The 18,357-nt window shown below is 31.8% G+C and overlaps 1 protein-coding gene and 1 long non-coding RNA gene across 3 annotated transcripts; both read left to right on the top strand.

Annotated features, from left to right (window-relative positions):
• The first annotated feature begins 1,926 nt into the window (after window positions 1–1,926).
• Window positions 1,927–9,784, top strand: LOC114302951 (uncharacterized). Of its 2 annotated transcripts, XM_028248072.2 has the most exons (6): window positions 1,927–2,987; window positions 3,165–3,241; window positions 4,425–4,470; window positions 4,628–4,724; window positions 7,287–7,350; window positions 9,286–9,784. In XM_028248072.2, the coding sequence occupies exons 1-6, from the start codon at window positions 2,342–2,344 to the stop codon at window positions 9,391–9,393; spliced, it is 1,038 nt and encodes a 345-aa protein (XP_028103873.2). In that variant the 5' UTR covers window positions 1,927–2,341; the 3' UTR covers window positions 9,394–9,784. The 2 variants fall into 2 exon arrangements, with proteins under 2 accessions (XP_028103873.2, XP_028103875.2); XM_028248074.2 differs by lacking the exon at window positions 4,628–4,724 and having other exon boundaries at window positions 2,073–2,987.
• A 3,298-nt stretch (window positions 9,785–13,082) lies between these two features.
• On the top strand, window positions 13,083–16,117 carry LOC145790020 (uncharacterized). The gene is made up of 3 exons (XR_014328588.1): window positions 13,083–13,124; window positions 15,606–15,723; window positions 15,949–16,117. It is a non-coding gene; the product is annotated as an uncharacterized LOC145790020 (long non-coding RNA).
• Window positions 16,118–18,357: the final 2,240 nt, after the last annotated feature.

Here is an 18,357-nt window from a genome sequence, read left to right as displayed (position 1 = left end):
CAAAAAAAAAAAAAAATAGAGAGAAAGAGAGAGAAAATCCTGTAAAACAGAGCACAGACCACAGCTTGGAGCTTTAAAATCTTGATTTTCGATCCAAATCTCCAAAAACAAAGTATAAAATCAAAAGCTAATGAAGGATTGGTTTTGCTTTTTGTGAAGAAGATAATCCGAAAACGGAAATCAAATTTTTAGTTTATGAAAAAAAAATGCGATTTTGATTAAGTTTGCATAAATGTGCTTGACATATCTTAACTTGCCTTTTGGATGAGTTTGACCTGGCCAAACTCGATTGAGCTCTTCAATAGCGGTGTATAGACTGAAGCAGAGATCGAATGAGCTTGAAATTGGTCTGCTTGAAGCAGAGATTGATAAGGCTGAGCTGTTGATGAAGGACACAGCACCATGCTTCAAGCCCCTGAACTAATGTTCTGTGATACCGAGGCTGTTGGATGCAACTCTCGATCGGCAGCAACATCTCTCTATCACCACTCCATTCTTTCCATTTGCTGGTGATCAAGAACTCCGTCCCAATGCGTGGACCATAAAGAGGAAGACAACGAAAATTAGAAGAAAGAAGCAAAACACTAAAGGCAAAAGCAAAAGCAAAAAATGCTAGATTTCAACCAAATCGAGTGAAGAAGAAACTGAATTTACAAACATCAACGTAAATAAATTCCAGATCGTTACTTTTAGCCATGAAACAACACAGATCTTCGGTGAATTCAACAAATCCCTTACCTTGAGCCATGCCGCACCCAAACACGAAGAAGAACGAGCCCTAGATCGATTTAAATTACAGAGATTCGAACAATAACTAAGATAAACGCTCAAATCAAATACAGAACAAGCTTTTCAAGATCAAAATGACGAAGAATCGATCCAGATCGAACCACCAAGTGTCGATCCCTTTCTCTCTCTCTCTCTCTGAAGTCGCCTCTCTCTCTCTCTCTTAGATTGACTTGGATTCCCGCGACTCTTAAAAGCAAAAATGAAATTTAAAAGAAGAATAAATACTTTTATCTAAACTAAACTACACCGTTTTAACCATAACCCAACGTTTCAAAAACGTTATCCTACCATTTTCCGACGACTGGCGTGTGGAAAACAAAATCGTGTGCTAGATTTTCCATATTTTACAGCGTTTTTAAAAATGCTACTAAATAAACGTTGTTGTAACCCTTTTTTCTTGTAGTGAGGGTAGGAATCGCTAGAAAATGGTACTGAAGGTCATTAGAAAGTGATAGTCGGAGATTCTCACTAGAAAGTTTTCATTGAAAAGTCGTGGATGACCATCAAAAAATAATCGTCAGAAAATGATTGGTAACGACCAGAAGTAATTGTGTAAGGTGGCGAGTAAAGAGAATAATGAAATTTTACTTAATAGTTGTTTGAAAGTTGATTATTTTAGTTGAAATGATTATAGATTGAATGTGATATTTTGTTTTATTGACTATTTTAATCTATTTTAATCTATTTTGTTTTTATTGGTTATTTTAGCCCAAATAATCCTTCCTAAACAAGGCCTTAAAAGAATTTTTTTTGCATATTTTGGTCATATTGTGACATTTGTCCATAATGAGTACCAAAATAATAATAATAATAATAATAATAATAATAAATTGACTAGCCTTTACATAAGAAAATTTGAAATTTAGGAGATTAGGGTTGGATGTGGAATTGACTAGCCTCCTTTTTTTTTTTTTCCTTCTTCTATGAAGAATGAATTTCATCTATTTGTGAGGGGAAAAAAAGGTCTAGTCTCTAAGAATGGGAAATTAGGGTTTTTTTTTGGGGTGGGAAACCATCACCAACCATAAATATGATTCCAATGGTTGGGAATTGGGATGGTTATAAAACCCGAAGTAGTTAAAAAGACAAACTCACACGTAAAAGCTTACACTAAAATTTCCTTCTTTTATCTCACAAGAGAAGTGATGAAGCAAAGGAGTAAAAAGGAATCAAAGCCTCAATTTTAATTCCCACTTTTTTTCTTTTTTTCTTTCCCTTTTCTCCAGCTCAAAGGTCCCTACCCTACTTCCACAATAAAGAAACAAATCTCTCTCTCTCTCTCTCTCTCTCTCTCTCTCTCGTATGACTGTCACTTTCTCACATATACTCCACACAAACAAGCAAAACATCTATTCATTTCTCACCCCCCCCCCCCCCCTCTCTATTTTGTACAAACTAATCCCTAAATTGTTGAACTCTATGTCTATCCGAAGAAAACCCAGAAATCTAACGAGGGGATTCATTACAACATCATATCAGAACTTGTCAACAAAATTGTGTATATATATCTGATCAGAGAGATAAAAAGAAGAAGTGGGAAAGGAGAACAACAATGGAGCTGTTCCCAGCACAACCTGATTTATCTCTTCAAATTAGCCTCCCAAATCCAAATCCAAATCCAAATCCAAATCCAAACACCAAAACCACCTCAGGTTGGAGTTGGAGGAGATCAGATGAAGAAGCCATGAAAGCCAGTATCAATACTGCTTTCAAGCTCTCTTCCTCCCTGGCTAACCCAGATGCCATGGAACCCAACTCTTCCTCCAGCAGTCCTTTTCCTCCTCCTCCTCCTCATCTTTTTTATGGCAGAAAAAATGGAAGTCTTTTGCCTCCCAATCAATTGTACAGCCAACAACAACAACAACTTGGTCATCATCATTACCATCATCAACAACAACAAGGGTTCCACAACCAACGAGAATTTGATTATTTAAGACCCATAAGGGGCATTCCAGTGTATCATCGTCATCATCATCATCAAAACCCTCCTTCCTTATTAGATTCTTCACCATCTACAATAACTACCACTCCAACAACATTCTTGCATTCCACCACCACCAACAGCAACAACATTGCAAAATCACAAATTTTATCAAGATTTCCGGCAAAGCGAAGAGTGAGAGCTCCCAGAATGCGGTGGACTACAACCCTACATGCCCGCTTCGTCTATGCCGTTGAACTTCTTGGTGGCCATGAAAGTATATAATCTATGGCACTTTAATTGTTTTCTTTTTTTCTTATTTATTTTGACCCCCCTTAATGGTTCATCAAATTGAAAATTTCAAAAAAGCAAAATAGATGCTTCTTATGTTTTTTTTTTTTTTTTTTGTCTTAATAAATAAATAAAATTCTTACACAATTCTTGTGCTGTTTAGGAGCTACACCCAAGTCAGTTCTTGAGCTCATGAATGTGAAGGATCTCACCTTAGCTCACGTGAAATCTCATTTGCAGGTACATACATACATGATTAATCTATTTTAATCTTTTCTAGTCCGTAAAAACAAATTTAAAATAAAAAAAATGAAAAAAAGGAATTTCTCGGAATTATGTTGGTGCAGCTTTTAAAGGGGTTTCTTTAGATGAACTTTTGTGTTTGTCAGTATTATAGCTGAGTTGGGTAGTGTTGCACATCCCAATGTTCTTTGTAAAAGATCTCTGAAAACCTTCAACCTCCATTTACTCTTTATTTATTTTTAATTTAATTAGATCTGATAGGTCTGAGAGACTCTGAGACACAAGTCTCAGCTTTTTGCAAGGGGTAAGGATCCACCCAATAATAGTATAAAAAAAAAAACTAAGAGAATGGTTTTTCATTTTTCTAAAACTTGATTTTATTTTATTTTTATTATTAAAAAAAATGGTTTTGTCTTTGTATTTTTGTTGTATTCAAAGAGCAATATGCTTTACCATGTACCTTCAAAAAATGCAATAAGATAGTAGACAAAAGTGTACTATATGTGCTATCATTTCACAATGATATCTTCATCATTGTGCTTTCCCAACCATAAGCTTTGACTATGATTAATTACATTAATCATTGCACAAAACCATCAATTTGGAAATTATTTGCCTGAATTTTTTTAAAAATTAATTACAAAATAATGAAAAAAAATATAATTTTACTTTTAATATTTATTGTTAATTTGAAAAACTTTTAAAACACTCACTGAGGTGAAATGTCTCTTTTATTTTATACATTTATGCATTCATATTAATGTGATAAATTACTCAGATATACATATAAATTTTAAATTCTATCCACAGCGTGTGCAGCTACACCATATCAGCAGGCTTAATTGGCAAAAATATATATTTCAAATAATATAATAAATTTGTGTGGTATAGGTTTTTTATTTTTAATTAAAAGTTTTTAATGAGACATGGAGTAATACTTTAAGGCAGCTCGTGCTCCTTTTGACAACCATGTCACAATTTGGTATGGTTTCTTTTAAATTAAAAGTTATTAATCAGACACTTTTCTCCTTACTTCTGATTAATCAATCTTTTTAACATATTTAAGCTATTTTGTTTCATAATTTGTCAGTAGAAGTCAAACACTCTCAAATTTCTAAAATTAAAATAAAAAATTATGAACAATTTGACATGGGATTATTGTGATTTACTTTTGTTACAGATGTATCGTACAATAAAGACTACAGATAGACCTGCAACATCTTCAGGTAAATACTACCCATTTTAATATTTTCTTCTTCTAATATTTGTTTTACTTTAATATCTTTTCTTTTTCTTTAACTATCATTAAGTTAACTGAGATTTACAACTATTTTAATAATGTTTTTCTGTCTTTTTCATCTTTCCTTTTCTTTTTTAATATAGGCCAATCAGATGGATTAGGAAGTGATTTGGGTGGAGATCAGAATTCTGAAAACATTTTTAGCCCATCAAAAACTGGGTTATCAATTAAAAAAGGAAGGTCAGTTATGGAACAAGATCAGGATTACAGTGGCCTTTGGAGCAATTTGTCATGCTACTTTCTAAATTAGTTTCTAATTTTTATTCTTATTCTTGCACAATATTGATCCGGTTTAATTAATCGATATGGAAGTTTTTATACTCATCTACAATGAAAGTACTTACACTAGTTTTATTACTAGGATTGGGATGAAAATAGAAGCATATTTAGAATTTTGTGTATATATTTGAAAAATATGCACACGCACAAGTAAAATATCAAGATTTCTTTTCTTTCTTTCTTTGTTTTTTTTTTTTCCTTTTTCTCTCTCTTGTTTATTTATTTGTTTATTTTATTATTTATTTTTGAACAAAAGTATTACAGAAAGGAGGGAAAATAATTAAGTACAAATCCCAGTGTAATATAGGTTGCGATTGACCTCCATTGAAGTCTTGTATCTTATCCAAGATAGAGGTTTCTTAGAACGTTAATACATATAGGAGTCCAATTAATTTGTGCATTAAATTATAAAATAAGTTTTTTAATTAGTCAATAAATTGTGGACAAGTAAACTTAAGAAATTGGTTCTTATGATAGGATGTAGTAGTGGATGCTGTTGCAGGTAGGATTCTGCATGTCATAACTGTTTTGGTTTAAGGCTTAATGATTGATGTGGTTGTGGGAGGCGTGGTGCCTGTTGTAAGTTCTTTGTTGTATGCATAGCTATTGGTTGAATTCTTGTCAACCATGGCTGCTGGTTGATGCTGCATATGATTAGCAAATCCTTTCGTGCCAACTTAGTTGTGATGATAGGTTTTGTTGTGATGCTTATAGCATCTTCCAGTTTTGTATTTTCTTTATTGATGTATGATGTATGGCTATTGCCTTGATTCTTATTAATAAAGATTATTTTTGCTGATAACAAAAAAAAGTAAACTTAAGATTTGGTACTCAACTTTTATTTTAACTAGTTAGCAATTACTTTATAAAATACGGTACATAACTTAGGCTTGTTTTGGCAATAGGTTAAAATATGTTATAATAACAAAAGCATGTTAGTAATATGGCATGTCAAGTTAAATAAAAATAAATTAATAAAAAAAAAATGAAGGTAAATTATGAGCAAATGCCCTTGTCGTCGTCATGTGGAAAAAACTCAACTGAAACAGTATTTCTAAACTCTGAAGTATTGATAAACATGAGTAAAATTCAACTAATTAGACCTAACCTAATTGATTATTGTGACTCTTCTAATGGTTTAATTTTAAGTGAGAGATCATGGGTTCAACTCTTATTAAGAGTGAATTATATTAAGGGGGAGATCATGATTTCTCGCCAACTCTAGGGGTGCTAGCAAATGATAGGATGAGCTTTTTGGTGCCAACTTAGTTGGGATGATTTAGTTCATTGTGATGCATTTGCACTATCCTTTCTTTTTTTGATGTAATGTGTTTTGCACTTTGTACTTCATTCTTACATTAATAAAGTTTGTTTCTTTTGCTGATAAAAAAAAAAAGAGTGAATTATATTAGGTGACAAGTAGCTGATGCTTTACAAGCGAACTTTTGCTGATCCAAAAAAAAAAAAAAAAAAAAATTAATGAATAAAATTCTCTGGTATCTATATGATATATGACCTTGGAACTAAACACATAAGTGATAGTTTGTTGTTGATAGTTTGTTGTTTTTCTTCTTACAATTCTTTAGTCATCTAACATGTAACTTAAACTCACATCCAATAAAGACACAAGACCTACATTTATACACAAAATATAGGTCTCAATTCCTCCTATAAACTACGATAAGGAAGAGTGCAACCTGAATTATTTAACCTAGCTAGATATCACTTTGGTCACCACAGTCAATACAAACTGGTAAGGTTGATCAATGATGACTTGGTCGTCACAAAGTTTAAATTAAGGAAACATCATCTCTACATAGATGATGAGCTTACAGGCCATTGACCCTCTCCAAACCCTGCAGTTGTGGGAGCCTTGTGCACTGAGCTAGTATGAAATAAAAAACAGTGAAATGATACACCATTTTTTTTTTTTTTTTTGTTGGTGCTGTTTGTCAAAGATAAGGTGAAGATCGAAACTTGCATTATTGAATGATAATTTTTTTTTAAAAAAAAAAAGCCTTGTAGTGATGTGGGAACAATGCACTCATAAAAATTCCAAGGAGTGGATCCCACAAAGGAAAAAAATGGCACCTGAAGGAGTTCTTTATGTCACAAGGATTTTGTGGGGTACATTAATAGTAAGGAAAAAGCAAATCTTGGTTTCAAACCCAATATTTCATTTGAAACTTCCTTCTTGTTTCTTGTTATGGATGTTGAGCTACCACATGGGATGAGGGGATGGGGATGGGGATGGCAATGGCAATGAATGATATCGATTTAGGATCTTATTTCAACCATCACTCATTGGAATTAAAAGCAAAGAGATGTGAATAATTTAGCAGCAGTAAAAACTGAGGTTTCATGTAAACATTTCATTTACAGAACATATTATATATATAATATATGGCTCCCACTGACAGGTAAGATTGTCTTCCTTTGTGGATTTGCTATATATATATACAGGAGGGACGCTTGGTTGCATGGAAAACCAATTGGGGACATCAAAGGACGCACAACCCCTTTTGAGGTAACTACTTCTTCATAATCATCTCTTCTAACAACTTGTTTGGATATGCGGTTTGCTTTTGATGGCTTCCAAAAACAGTGTGTTGATGAGTATTCAAGTTCAATAATTGCACTGCACTCCAATTTTAGTATAAGCCACATAATCTAATAGCACAAATATATATATATATATATATATATAAATCAATATAAATTGAATGGCTTCAAGTGTTTGGTTCGGTTGAATGAAGGCTGAAATGAAATGGTTATTCCGTCAAAATGTCTAATGCTTGTTTGGTTTACTAAAAAGCGATGGAATGTCCATTGCTATTAGAATATTAGAATGGGAATGACTATTCCTACCTCATGCCGGACCTACTTCAATTTCCATTTTATTTCTATCAAAATTTATTCCAACGAACTAAACGCAACAGTGACCAATCTTGTTTTGTAGCAATAATTAAGTTCCCCTAGCATTTCTTGGTCTATTCAAACAACATTGAGATGTTCCTTTCGAATGAAGGAAATAGGACCAAAAGGAATACGAAAGAAAGAATTACAAAGCAGTACTAATTTCTTTGTCAAGAAAAACTACAAGTCTACAACATCAAAAGGAGAGAAAGTGAATAGCCTTTCAAACAATAGTTGAGTCTTTTATATATATTATTATCCGAAGAGAAATCAGTTCACGGGCACAAATATCAAATGGCTTTAGTCAATTTACTTAATATTTTTTGGAGCAGTATATAGTTATGCCCCTAAATGAACTTTAATTTCCATTGTAATTGTTTTCTGTGAGACGTGAAATCCAGAATTTATGAGTCTTTCTTTTTGGCTGATCACAAAAAAAAAAAAATAAATAAATAAATAAAACTGTGGATGGCATTTTCATAAAATGAAATGGTTGAACTGTCTAAAACTTTTCATTATAAAGTTTTTAGTAACTGTATATTTGTAAAAACTAAATTCAGCATATTGCTTAAAACTACCAAACTTCATTCTCTTAACTCATGTTTTTGCTTGATTTGTAAATAATTATATTCATAATACAATTAAACTGTCGGCATTTGAAATCAACTAGGCCTAGACTAGTTGGCCACCATGCATTCTTTAGGACTTAGTCTCAAGGGTCATGGGTTCGATTCCTCTTATGAGAATTGAATTAAAGGAGTGCAAGTACTTAAGTGCTTTGTCAAAAGTAGAGAAATTTTCTTCCATAGATGTTAATCTAATAATTAACATTTGTCGACCAAAAAAAAAAAAAAACTGTCTGACATTTGAAATTACTTGGGTGACTACAGGTTTTATGCAGAACTATCCCATCCAAGCATGTTATGGTCACATTCATGCAGTGCCCAAATGACAAAAAGAAAATAAATAAATAAAATAAAGTAATTGTATAATGAACTGACGTTAGCCAGGGTGCACTTTTTTTTTTTTTTTAAATCAGTAATGTTATACAAATATATATTTTGTATATATAATATTATGTTTGTATTGCGATAGTAAGACTTATCATTTTATCATCAGAAATAATCCATCCCTCTAATTTGAGAGGTCTAAACAGAGTTCTAATGACTTGACAATGAAAAAAAAAAAAAAAATGCAAAGATCACGTCATTGTGGGACCCAGACATCATTAGAGCTCTCTAGAACTCTTCTTTTAGAGTTCTCACAAAAGTGATGATGACATAAGATCACTTTGTATAGTTACTTTTCCTTTTATTGATGTGTGATGTAAGGTTTTATCTTGATTTCTAATCAACAAAGGTTTATTTTGCTGATAAAAAAAAAAATGGCAAGGACATTTCACTAAGTCAATTAATATGACTTAATTACTGAAATTTCTCCACTACCTCATTCTAATAAAAAAATTTCCCTTGATTTATGCATGCATAACACAAGGTAACATTTGTACTAGCTTTATGATGTTGGATATTTTTGTTTTCTGCTGCAGGATATAGTGAACTGTGAAGGAGTCTTTGAAATGAAGTCATCAAGCATTTTAGAAATTATGAGCCCTGGGAAGAAGCCTAATTTGGAGTTTACCTTGGGCAGGTCATAAAAAATAATTATTAATTCTGTCCTGTTGAAAAGACTCATTCTAAAATCATGGTCTATATGTATATATATATATATATGCTTTTGTTTGTTGGGAGTTGAGATGGGAAATGGGAATCAGGTGCCTTTTTTGAAAAATCAAGAGAAAGGAAGGAAGAAAAGCAAAAGAGAACAAAGAAAAAAGAAACATAAAAAGGAAGACAAAAGAGACATAAAGCAGCAAAAGGAGTGTCAATCTTCATCATATTTTATTCATACTTAAGCATCATATTCAATTCTATGTTTTTTTCTTTGTGGAACTTTTTGATTGAGAGAGAGAGAGAAAGAGAGCTATATTATAATAGATATGATGTAATCATATGTGAATTTTCCAATAAAAAAAAGTTATATGTTAATTTTTGGCTCGCAAATAAGAAAGTTGTTATTTGCATAGAAATAGAACTGTTTTTCAGAGATTTCTTTTTCAATTTCACTCTCCTACAACAAGTCAATTATCCACAAACAAAAAGAAGACTTTTATTGATTGAAAAATTTGAAGTTTTACTCATGGATCATATAAAATATTGGGTAAACTTCACTGACTTCCTATGAGATTTCAAGAAAATACAAGTCTCAAATTTTGGTATAATTACATTGAGTCCTTAAGGTTTTAATTTATATAATACTTGAATTTCTTTTCATTAATAATTCGTTAGTCACATGGGTGGAAAAAAGATATTGTCATTATTTTTTACCCTAAAATGTATATTCTTCATTGTTAGATGCATTAGTGTTGGTTTGAAAAACCTAAATTTTCAGATATTGTGATTTGTAATTATGATTCAATAGACAATTAATAACAATTCTCATACAATCAATGATAGATCTAATCCAATCAATAGTAAATTGAATTAGATATACTATCAAGTAAAAACAATGGACACAATCAACACAATTGTAACACATCCAATTATGAAAAAAAAATCATGGGCAACGGCCAAGAAACAATCCACTGAGAAAAATAAAAAAGTATACAATGAATTCTCATACAATCATGTAGTGAATCAATCCTCTGATTGACTTAATCCCTTATGCCTTCTTTCTATGCCATCTTGGCCACATAATTGCTTTTCCAATGTCGAATCGACGACACTAAAACATCCAAAATCCAAACCGAAACTTCCAAGCTCAAGTTCTCAAAATCCACCAGAAAAGGGTCTTTTTGAAGGTGTAATTTTTTTATTTATTTATTTTTTTTTTTTGATGACTCAGGTATCCCCACAACCGAAGCATGGGACTAATCCTGAGGGCCTTGAAGTTAACGATGGGGCAAACCTCCAGTGGCCCGCACAGTGTCCCGTGGGAAGTGGGATTCGAACTTGGGACCTCCAGGAGGAGCAAACTCCCAGACCCTAGGTTTTCTTCCCTCACCCACTGGGCCACCCTTGCGGGTTATTTTTGAAGGTGTAATTGAAGTATAAATTCCTTGATAATCTTTAATATAAAGAATGTTATCGATTGATCACTCTCAATTCATCAAGGTACAAGTGTTTATCTCACTAAAAAACTTGATTTATGATTTTAGCACTCTAGGGATGAATATCCCAGAGCCTCTCACAAATCTTACAAAAAAAGTGCATATAAGTAACTAACCGCCTTTTGACTGCTTGAACTTTTTGTCTCTGTAGTATTAAAGTGTGAAGTTTTGAAAAGCTGTAGGACTTAATGAACCACTCAAGCATAACTTTTATCTGCTTGAGTGAATTATAAGGTAACGCTTTACTGGATTTGTCTCTAAAACTTTGAAATTGCAAGACTTACTTAACAACTCGAGCGGTCTATGTTATTCTGAATCTTCTTCAGCAAGTGGAATTGAATGTTTGGTGATTGTTTGAGTCAGACTGGGTTCGATTCGCATCTAACCACTCTCAACCTCTCAATTACAAAGGAGCAAATGCAATTTCAATTAAATAATGTTTTGTTTAATGGGATTACCATCAACAAAGGCCTAACATGGTCTACTTAAAGCTTCTTTGGGAAGTGTCACTACTACAAAAGTAGTTAAAGATCACACTTTGAGAAAAAAAAAGATCTCACTTTTATTGGAAGTGTGATAAAAAAAATTAGATTGATATTTTTATCACACTTAATTTGATTGAGTGTGATAATATTTATTTTTTATGTCACTTTTCAATTAAGTGTGATTATATATATATTTTTTAATCACACCTTCTAATTAAAGTGTGATTATATATACACTACTACTTTTTAATCACACTTTTTAAATAAGTGTGATTATAAATATATTTTTTAATCACACATTCTAATTAAAGTGTGATTATATATATTTTTTTTAATCACACTTTAATTAGAAAGTGTGATTATATACATTACTACTTTTTAATCACACTTTTTAAATAAGTGTGATTATAAATATATTTTTTAATCACACATTCTAATTAAAGTGTGATTATATATATATTTTTTTAATCACACTTTAATTAGAAAGTGTGATTATATATACACTACTACTTTTTAATCACACTTTTTAAATAAGTGTGATTATATATACATTACTACTTTTTAATCACACTTTTTAATTGAGTGTGATTATATATATATATATATATATATTTTAATCACACATTCTAATTAAAGTGTGATTATATATACATTACTACTTTTTAATCACACTATTTAAATGAGTGTGATTATATATATATTTTTATCTAATTAAAGTGTGATTACATATACATTACTACTTTTTAATCACACTCCCTAAATAGGTGTGATTGTATAAAATATTCCAATTTGATTTTTATATAAAATATACAATTCCCAAATTTGCGCCTCTGTTCTACACCCATGAATGACAGAGAACGACTCTTTCCATCCCCAACAAGGTTGAATTTCACAAACACACAGGTCTCTTCTCCTCACCACAACAAAATTGGGTTTTCACAGATTTACATTAACGACATACAGTAAATGCAAGCCGTACTATAAAAAGAGTTAAAGATCACACTTTGACAAATGAAAATATCTCACTTTTATTGAAAATGTGATAAAAAAAATTAGATTGATATTTTAATCACACTTGATTTGATTAAGTGTGATAATATTTATTTTTTATATCACTTTTTAATTAAGTGTGATTATATATATACTTTTTAATCACACCTTCTAATCAACATGTGATTGAAGATCCATAGGAAGAATTAAAAATATCTTACTTTTATTAAAAGTGTAACTAAAAAAATTAAAATAATTTTTTAATCACACTTAATTTAATGAGTGAGATAATATTTTTTTTATCACATATTTTAAATAAGTGTGATTATATATATTTATACAAAATCTAAATCCTAGCCTAACCTAATCACCCTAACCTAATCACCCTAACCTTATATATATTATACAAGGTCTAAACCCTAACCTAACACTCCTTCTTACTCTATCTCTCACTCTCCTCACTCCTTATCTCTTTCGCCTCCTACATCGTAGCCTCTGGTGGCGCCATCGGCAACCACCACTGCCGCCGCCTTCACGATGGCGCCGCCTCCACCTCCTCACTCACCGCCCTCTCTCTCTTCTCCTATTCTCTTCACCTATCTTCACCAGTCGTCTACTTCGTCTTCTCCACTCTTGTCGTCAGTTCAAGCTTTGTCGGTTCGTCTCCATTGCCGTCGGGTAACAAGCATCGCCGTCGGCGCACAAGAGCACCACCGTCACAACACCGTCGATCCCTTACCCCAAGTATCTCTCTCTCTCTCTCGCCCCCTCTCTCTCTCTCTCTCTCTCTCTCTGTCTCCCTCTCTGTATGTCTCGCTGACTGGGGATTTTAAGGTACACAAACTCAAATCGAGCATTCCCTCTCATTCCCCTTATCGAACTCCCTTATCATTTGTTTATGTCATGAAGCTTGGTGCCGATTGGGGCTTGTTGAACCTTGTTGATTATTATAATCTGTTTTTGCTAGTGTATATGATATTATATATATATATATATATATATATATATATTGTTGTGCAACTAGGCCAATTTAGATTTATCTGGGTTCGATTTGCTTTGTACCTATGAATTATCTCTTTCCTTTCCTCTGCACTTTGAAATTAGCTTCCTTCATGAATGAGCTTTCTGTAGCTAATGGTCTTGATGATAACCTCTGGTTTTCTTGGTTTAATTTGATCTTCTGAACAACAATTAGGAAAAAAATATGAATTGACACTGAAACCTATTAGCAGTGGTATGACTTGCTAGTATAGAATTGTAAAACTAGAGTGCATAAAACAAGGCTTATTCATTATTCTTCATCAATTTTCAATGTCATAGGTTTCTCAGGCGCACATGCCTCCAATGTCATAGGTTTTTTAGTTAGAAGAGAGTTAGTTTTGACCTGTAAGAAGGACAAATTAAATAAACATGTTTTCTGCCACAAACCCAAATTTATATCCAATCAGTGATGACTTATGAAACATAGACATGAACTTGGGACATGAAACAACTAGGCAAGGACACACAGGCTGGGTGGATCCTAAAATCTACACTACATGGCAACAAGTTGGGGTGTGTATGTGTGTGCATGCTATAACAGCAGCCAAGTGTCTAAAATTATTAAAATTACTTTGAAACCATGAGGCAAGACTGCTTGTGGAGTATGCTAACTACTTGATGACACAAAATGGGTCAAATCAAACAATGGGGGTCAGACAGACTAAAATAGTAATCTGTCAATACAGTAAAAAGATTTTTTATTAACTTACCTTGTCCCAGTTCTCTTCAATTTCAATACCTCCACATTTTGAAAAGCTAATGGTACAAGTATTTAACACATCAGATGGAAGACCATTTATAATGTCGACTCTTACTTAGCTGTATAGTATGTTGGGAAAAAAAATGGAATAATGTGAAACTGTGACAGACAACAGAAACTTTGGAACATAATTTAGTGCTGGGATTGCCAATTAAAAGAGCACCATGTAAGCCAAGTAGTTGTTTAGTTTAAAATCTAACATCTGACTTGTCAGTAGAGTGGACATTTTCTATATTTAGTTGAACAATTTCCATAGTTTTTAAAAATTTCTCTGTTTCATTAAGTTCTAGATAATAAAAGATCTAACCTTTAAATCTTACTTTATTCTCTAGTCCAACCTTTGCCAAGCAACCAAACAACCCTTTCCTTTATATTCATATTTTTCAATTATGTTTTTCACCTTTTCCTTTATATTAATTAGATTACTATAGATGCCAACTATAACTTGAACACCCCTTCCAAAGAGGGTAGAAAAAAATACATTGTGAAACTTTTTGATTTTAAAAAATATTATTGATGTTTAGGTTTGATGTGTAACCTTCTGTATTATTTTAAGTTCCCTTTCCAAATACATGCTGAAAAGAAATTGTTTTTTTTAAATGGTTTTCTTGAATCTCCAAATTATAATTCTTTCTACTTATCAAGCTTATTTTTTCTTTTGACCTATCCAACATCCTTTCTACTTACAATGATACTTACACTGTTATTACCATTTATGGGGAACATTTGCAATAATTAATAGAAACTATCATTCTCAAATTTATGGCTAGAGCGTTCAATTATTAATAGTATATATTTTCACTTACATGAAAATATGCAAAAATATTAATATTTGGGAATGTCTTTATATAAAATCCAATTCAACAACATTTTCAGAATTGGTCATACTAGTTCATTACTTAAATATGTAAAACATACTTACACGACAATGTCGATTGCTTTAGTTATCTTCACTCCTTAGAATGTATGTAATATTATTTTGAAAATTATATATGGAACTTTTTCTATCAAGTTATTGTCAAAATTCATTCAATGGTACAAACTACTTGGGCTTTAGTCATTTAAATAGGCTTTGTCTCTCTAAAACATTTCTCAACAACAAATAATGAGATATAGAATGAGTGCTGATACTTTAATCATTTAAATATGACACATTTTTCATAGTTAAAAGTGGTTGTAACAATAATACTAAAATCAAAACTTCACTCTTTTAAAATGCTTCTTCTTCTTCTTCTTCTTCTTCGTCTTTTTTTTTTTTTTTTTTTTTTTTTTTGTGTAGTTTGGAATTATACGTGTTACCAATGGAATCCTATATGAAAATATCAAATACATGTATCTAGAAGGAGAGTGTATCAAAAAGTTGTACATTTTATGAAGAATATACAATCATTTCAAGCTTAACTAATGATAGTGATTCAATGCAGAGATTGACTTCTTGAAGTTCAAGCGTTGCAGCAGCAACAGTGACAATATTTGTTCCAACAAAAACAAACAGTGGACACTAAGAAAGCAATTTCTCTTCTCATCCAACATATGGAAAAGGTAAAGTTGGTGATGTGAATCATGACTTTACATTTTTAATCAAATCAATTATGTTTTAATTACCCACAAATTTTTTTTTCCAATTAACATATGATTGTATTTTTTGTTGCACACGGCTTTCCTTATGTATACATCTAAAACTCAGTTCTTTCCCTATATAAGACTTTTAAAAAGTTGAATACTCAGTTGATTTAAACCTTACTACATGCTATATGAACATTTCAGAATAGAGGAGAAAAGGAAGGGCCCCAAAGGCTTATATATTTACATTATCCAGACATTTTTCTTAATCTATACTCACCAAATCTGAAATCCAGTCCCAAGGTATATGCATAACATTTAGTCTATGCTACCCTTATGGTGATCGTTTACATTTCTTTAACTCTTTGCGACGTCAGATTGAACCTTAGGATTGTGATTGGCTTATAATCATTCGCTCCATTGGATCTGTATACTTATATGAATACATATTGGTTTGATTTTCATGTTACTTGATCTTATATGAATACATATTCACTCCATTGGAGTACTTTTGAAGTTGGGCCTTTTCTTTTATTTTTTTGTACTTCACTTCCACTAATTTTTTTTCTTCTCCTTTTCATCATCAAATAGACAAAAGGTTGAATCCTTTCTACTCGTGGAAGGTAATATTTTGAGTTATGTTTTGATTATTATTATTATTTTAATCACTCTGTTTTTATTCTTGTATTTGTCTACCTAAGACATGCACTTAATGACTTCACCCATTGCTTTTGATTAGATCTGATACTTGATTTTACAAGTTTTTGGGATTTCTTCAGTTGTTTTATGCACGCAATGGATTAGGTCGATGTTGTTCCTTATAGTTACCATTATTTTGAGTTGCTACTAATCCTTTCATCTAGGATACTGGTGTGGCGTCTACTACTTTGGATAGTTTACCTGGTGGCATCATTCAGGCCAGGTTAGATTTGGAGTTAAAACCTCTATGGTCAAAAAGTAGTTCAAAGTCAAAGGTTAGGTTTTGATCTTGGTATACTTCGGAATCAATACACAAACTTCCTTAGAATCATGTATTTTGTCTTCAAGTCACAAACTTTAATTCACAGCGAGGGTTATTATTTTTTAAATATATAAACAGTAACATTTTAAAGTGGTGTTAGTTATGTAGAAGATCACTACTTCATACTTGTTGCCATCGTGCATCTTTTCTTTACTTTTCAGGTTAATGTTTCAAGCTTTCATATCTTCCTGGCAATTCCAGTTGGTATTAAACAAAAAAGTAATGTTGATGACATTGTTCAAAAGGTATAATTGTATAACTGTTTATTAATGGTTGGTGTTTAAAATCTGTATCAGTTGTTAACTTAAGACATGTCATTTTGTTGACATTATTTGCCTAATTTTAGTGAATTCAGTTTCTTTGAGAGAATTTTACAATTATGTTAGTCCATCATGATGGGAATGTGGATGGGTGGCGGGAATTGCTTAGTCATATGATTTTGTCTATCATATATGCTCGGGCCCTAACATAGTTTTTCTATTTTACCTTTTCAGCGCTACCAATATCATCTCTCTTCCCATTCCTTTATTTCATGGTGAGTATATATTTTACCTTTTCAGCGCTAGTTTTTCAGCTATATTTCTAGCAAGTCTGTTACTCTAATTTTTTTGGATATCTTTTGTTTCAATAATCTTTAATTTCTATGTGGTTTGTTACTCAATAATATTGACAGCAGGTTTGTCCAATTTAATTACTTTATTGATGTTTATATTATTAATTCTTATAGTTTGTGCTTGAAACATTGTCTTTGAAGCATTGTGTTTGCTTAATAGGCTCACATTAGGTAGCTTGATGACTTCCTTAGGACCTTTCATATCCAAACATTGTGGTAAATGTTTGATTTTGTATTCTTACTAAAGCAATGATTGATCATTGTTATTCTGTGATTATTTCTTTGGTTGGTTGTCTAACTTGACTATACATGAGCATTTCATGATAAGGATCAGTAGAGCATTTGAAAACCGAATGATGTTAATAAATTGATTAAATTAAGAGCTTGAATTGTCCACATGGTTCAATAAAAGTGATGTGATCTAGTTAGTGCCTGTTGAAATGTAAACATTAGTTTTAGATTGAGGAAAGTGCTACACCTAAATATTTGGTTTTGTAGGCACAAGCTTTTGACTGATGCAATGTATGTTTTCATTATTTTTTAAAGGTATGTCTTTGAAGGAATTGATGAAGGATCCCTGAATGGAGCTCTAGACCGTGCATTTTCTCACTATCGAGAGAGTAAGTACAACGGAGTTTTCATACCTTGCATTTCCCATCTTGTGTTTATTAAAATTTCAAGAAATTCCATAGTTTTGTTACACTATGATTTACATCCTTGCCGCTAAATTCAAACAGTTGGAGATGTTTCTTTCTTCTCTAAATCTTACTCAGTAATTACCACCAAATTCAAACAATTTTTCATATCCAATAACTATTACAATAATTTTGTACCTTCATCAAACTATAAATGGCTAATCAGTTTACTCAGTCGTCAAACTATTCAAAAATTCAAAACACCACTCATACCACTTGTCCTATATATAAAGTATACAAGTTGTTTAGTGTGAATTATTTGTCACACTCTTTGCATTTTTCCA

Source organism: Camellia sinensis, chromosome 1 (assembly GCF_055761805.1).
Source record: "Camellia sinensis isolate YWXY chromosome 1, ASM5576180v1, whole genome shotgun sequence".
Lineage (NCBI taxonomy): Eukaryota > Viridiplantae > Streptophyta > Magnoliopsida > Ericales > Theaceae > Camellia > Camellia sinensis.
This window is presented reverse-complemented; position numbering and strand designations above follow the sequence as displayed.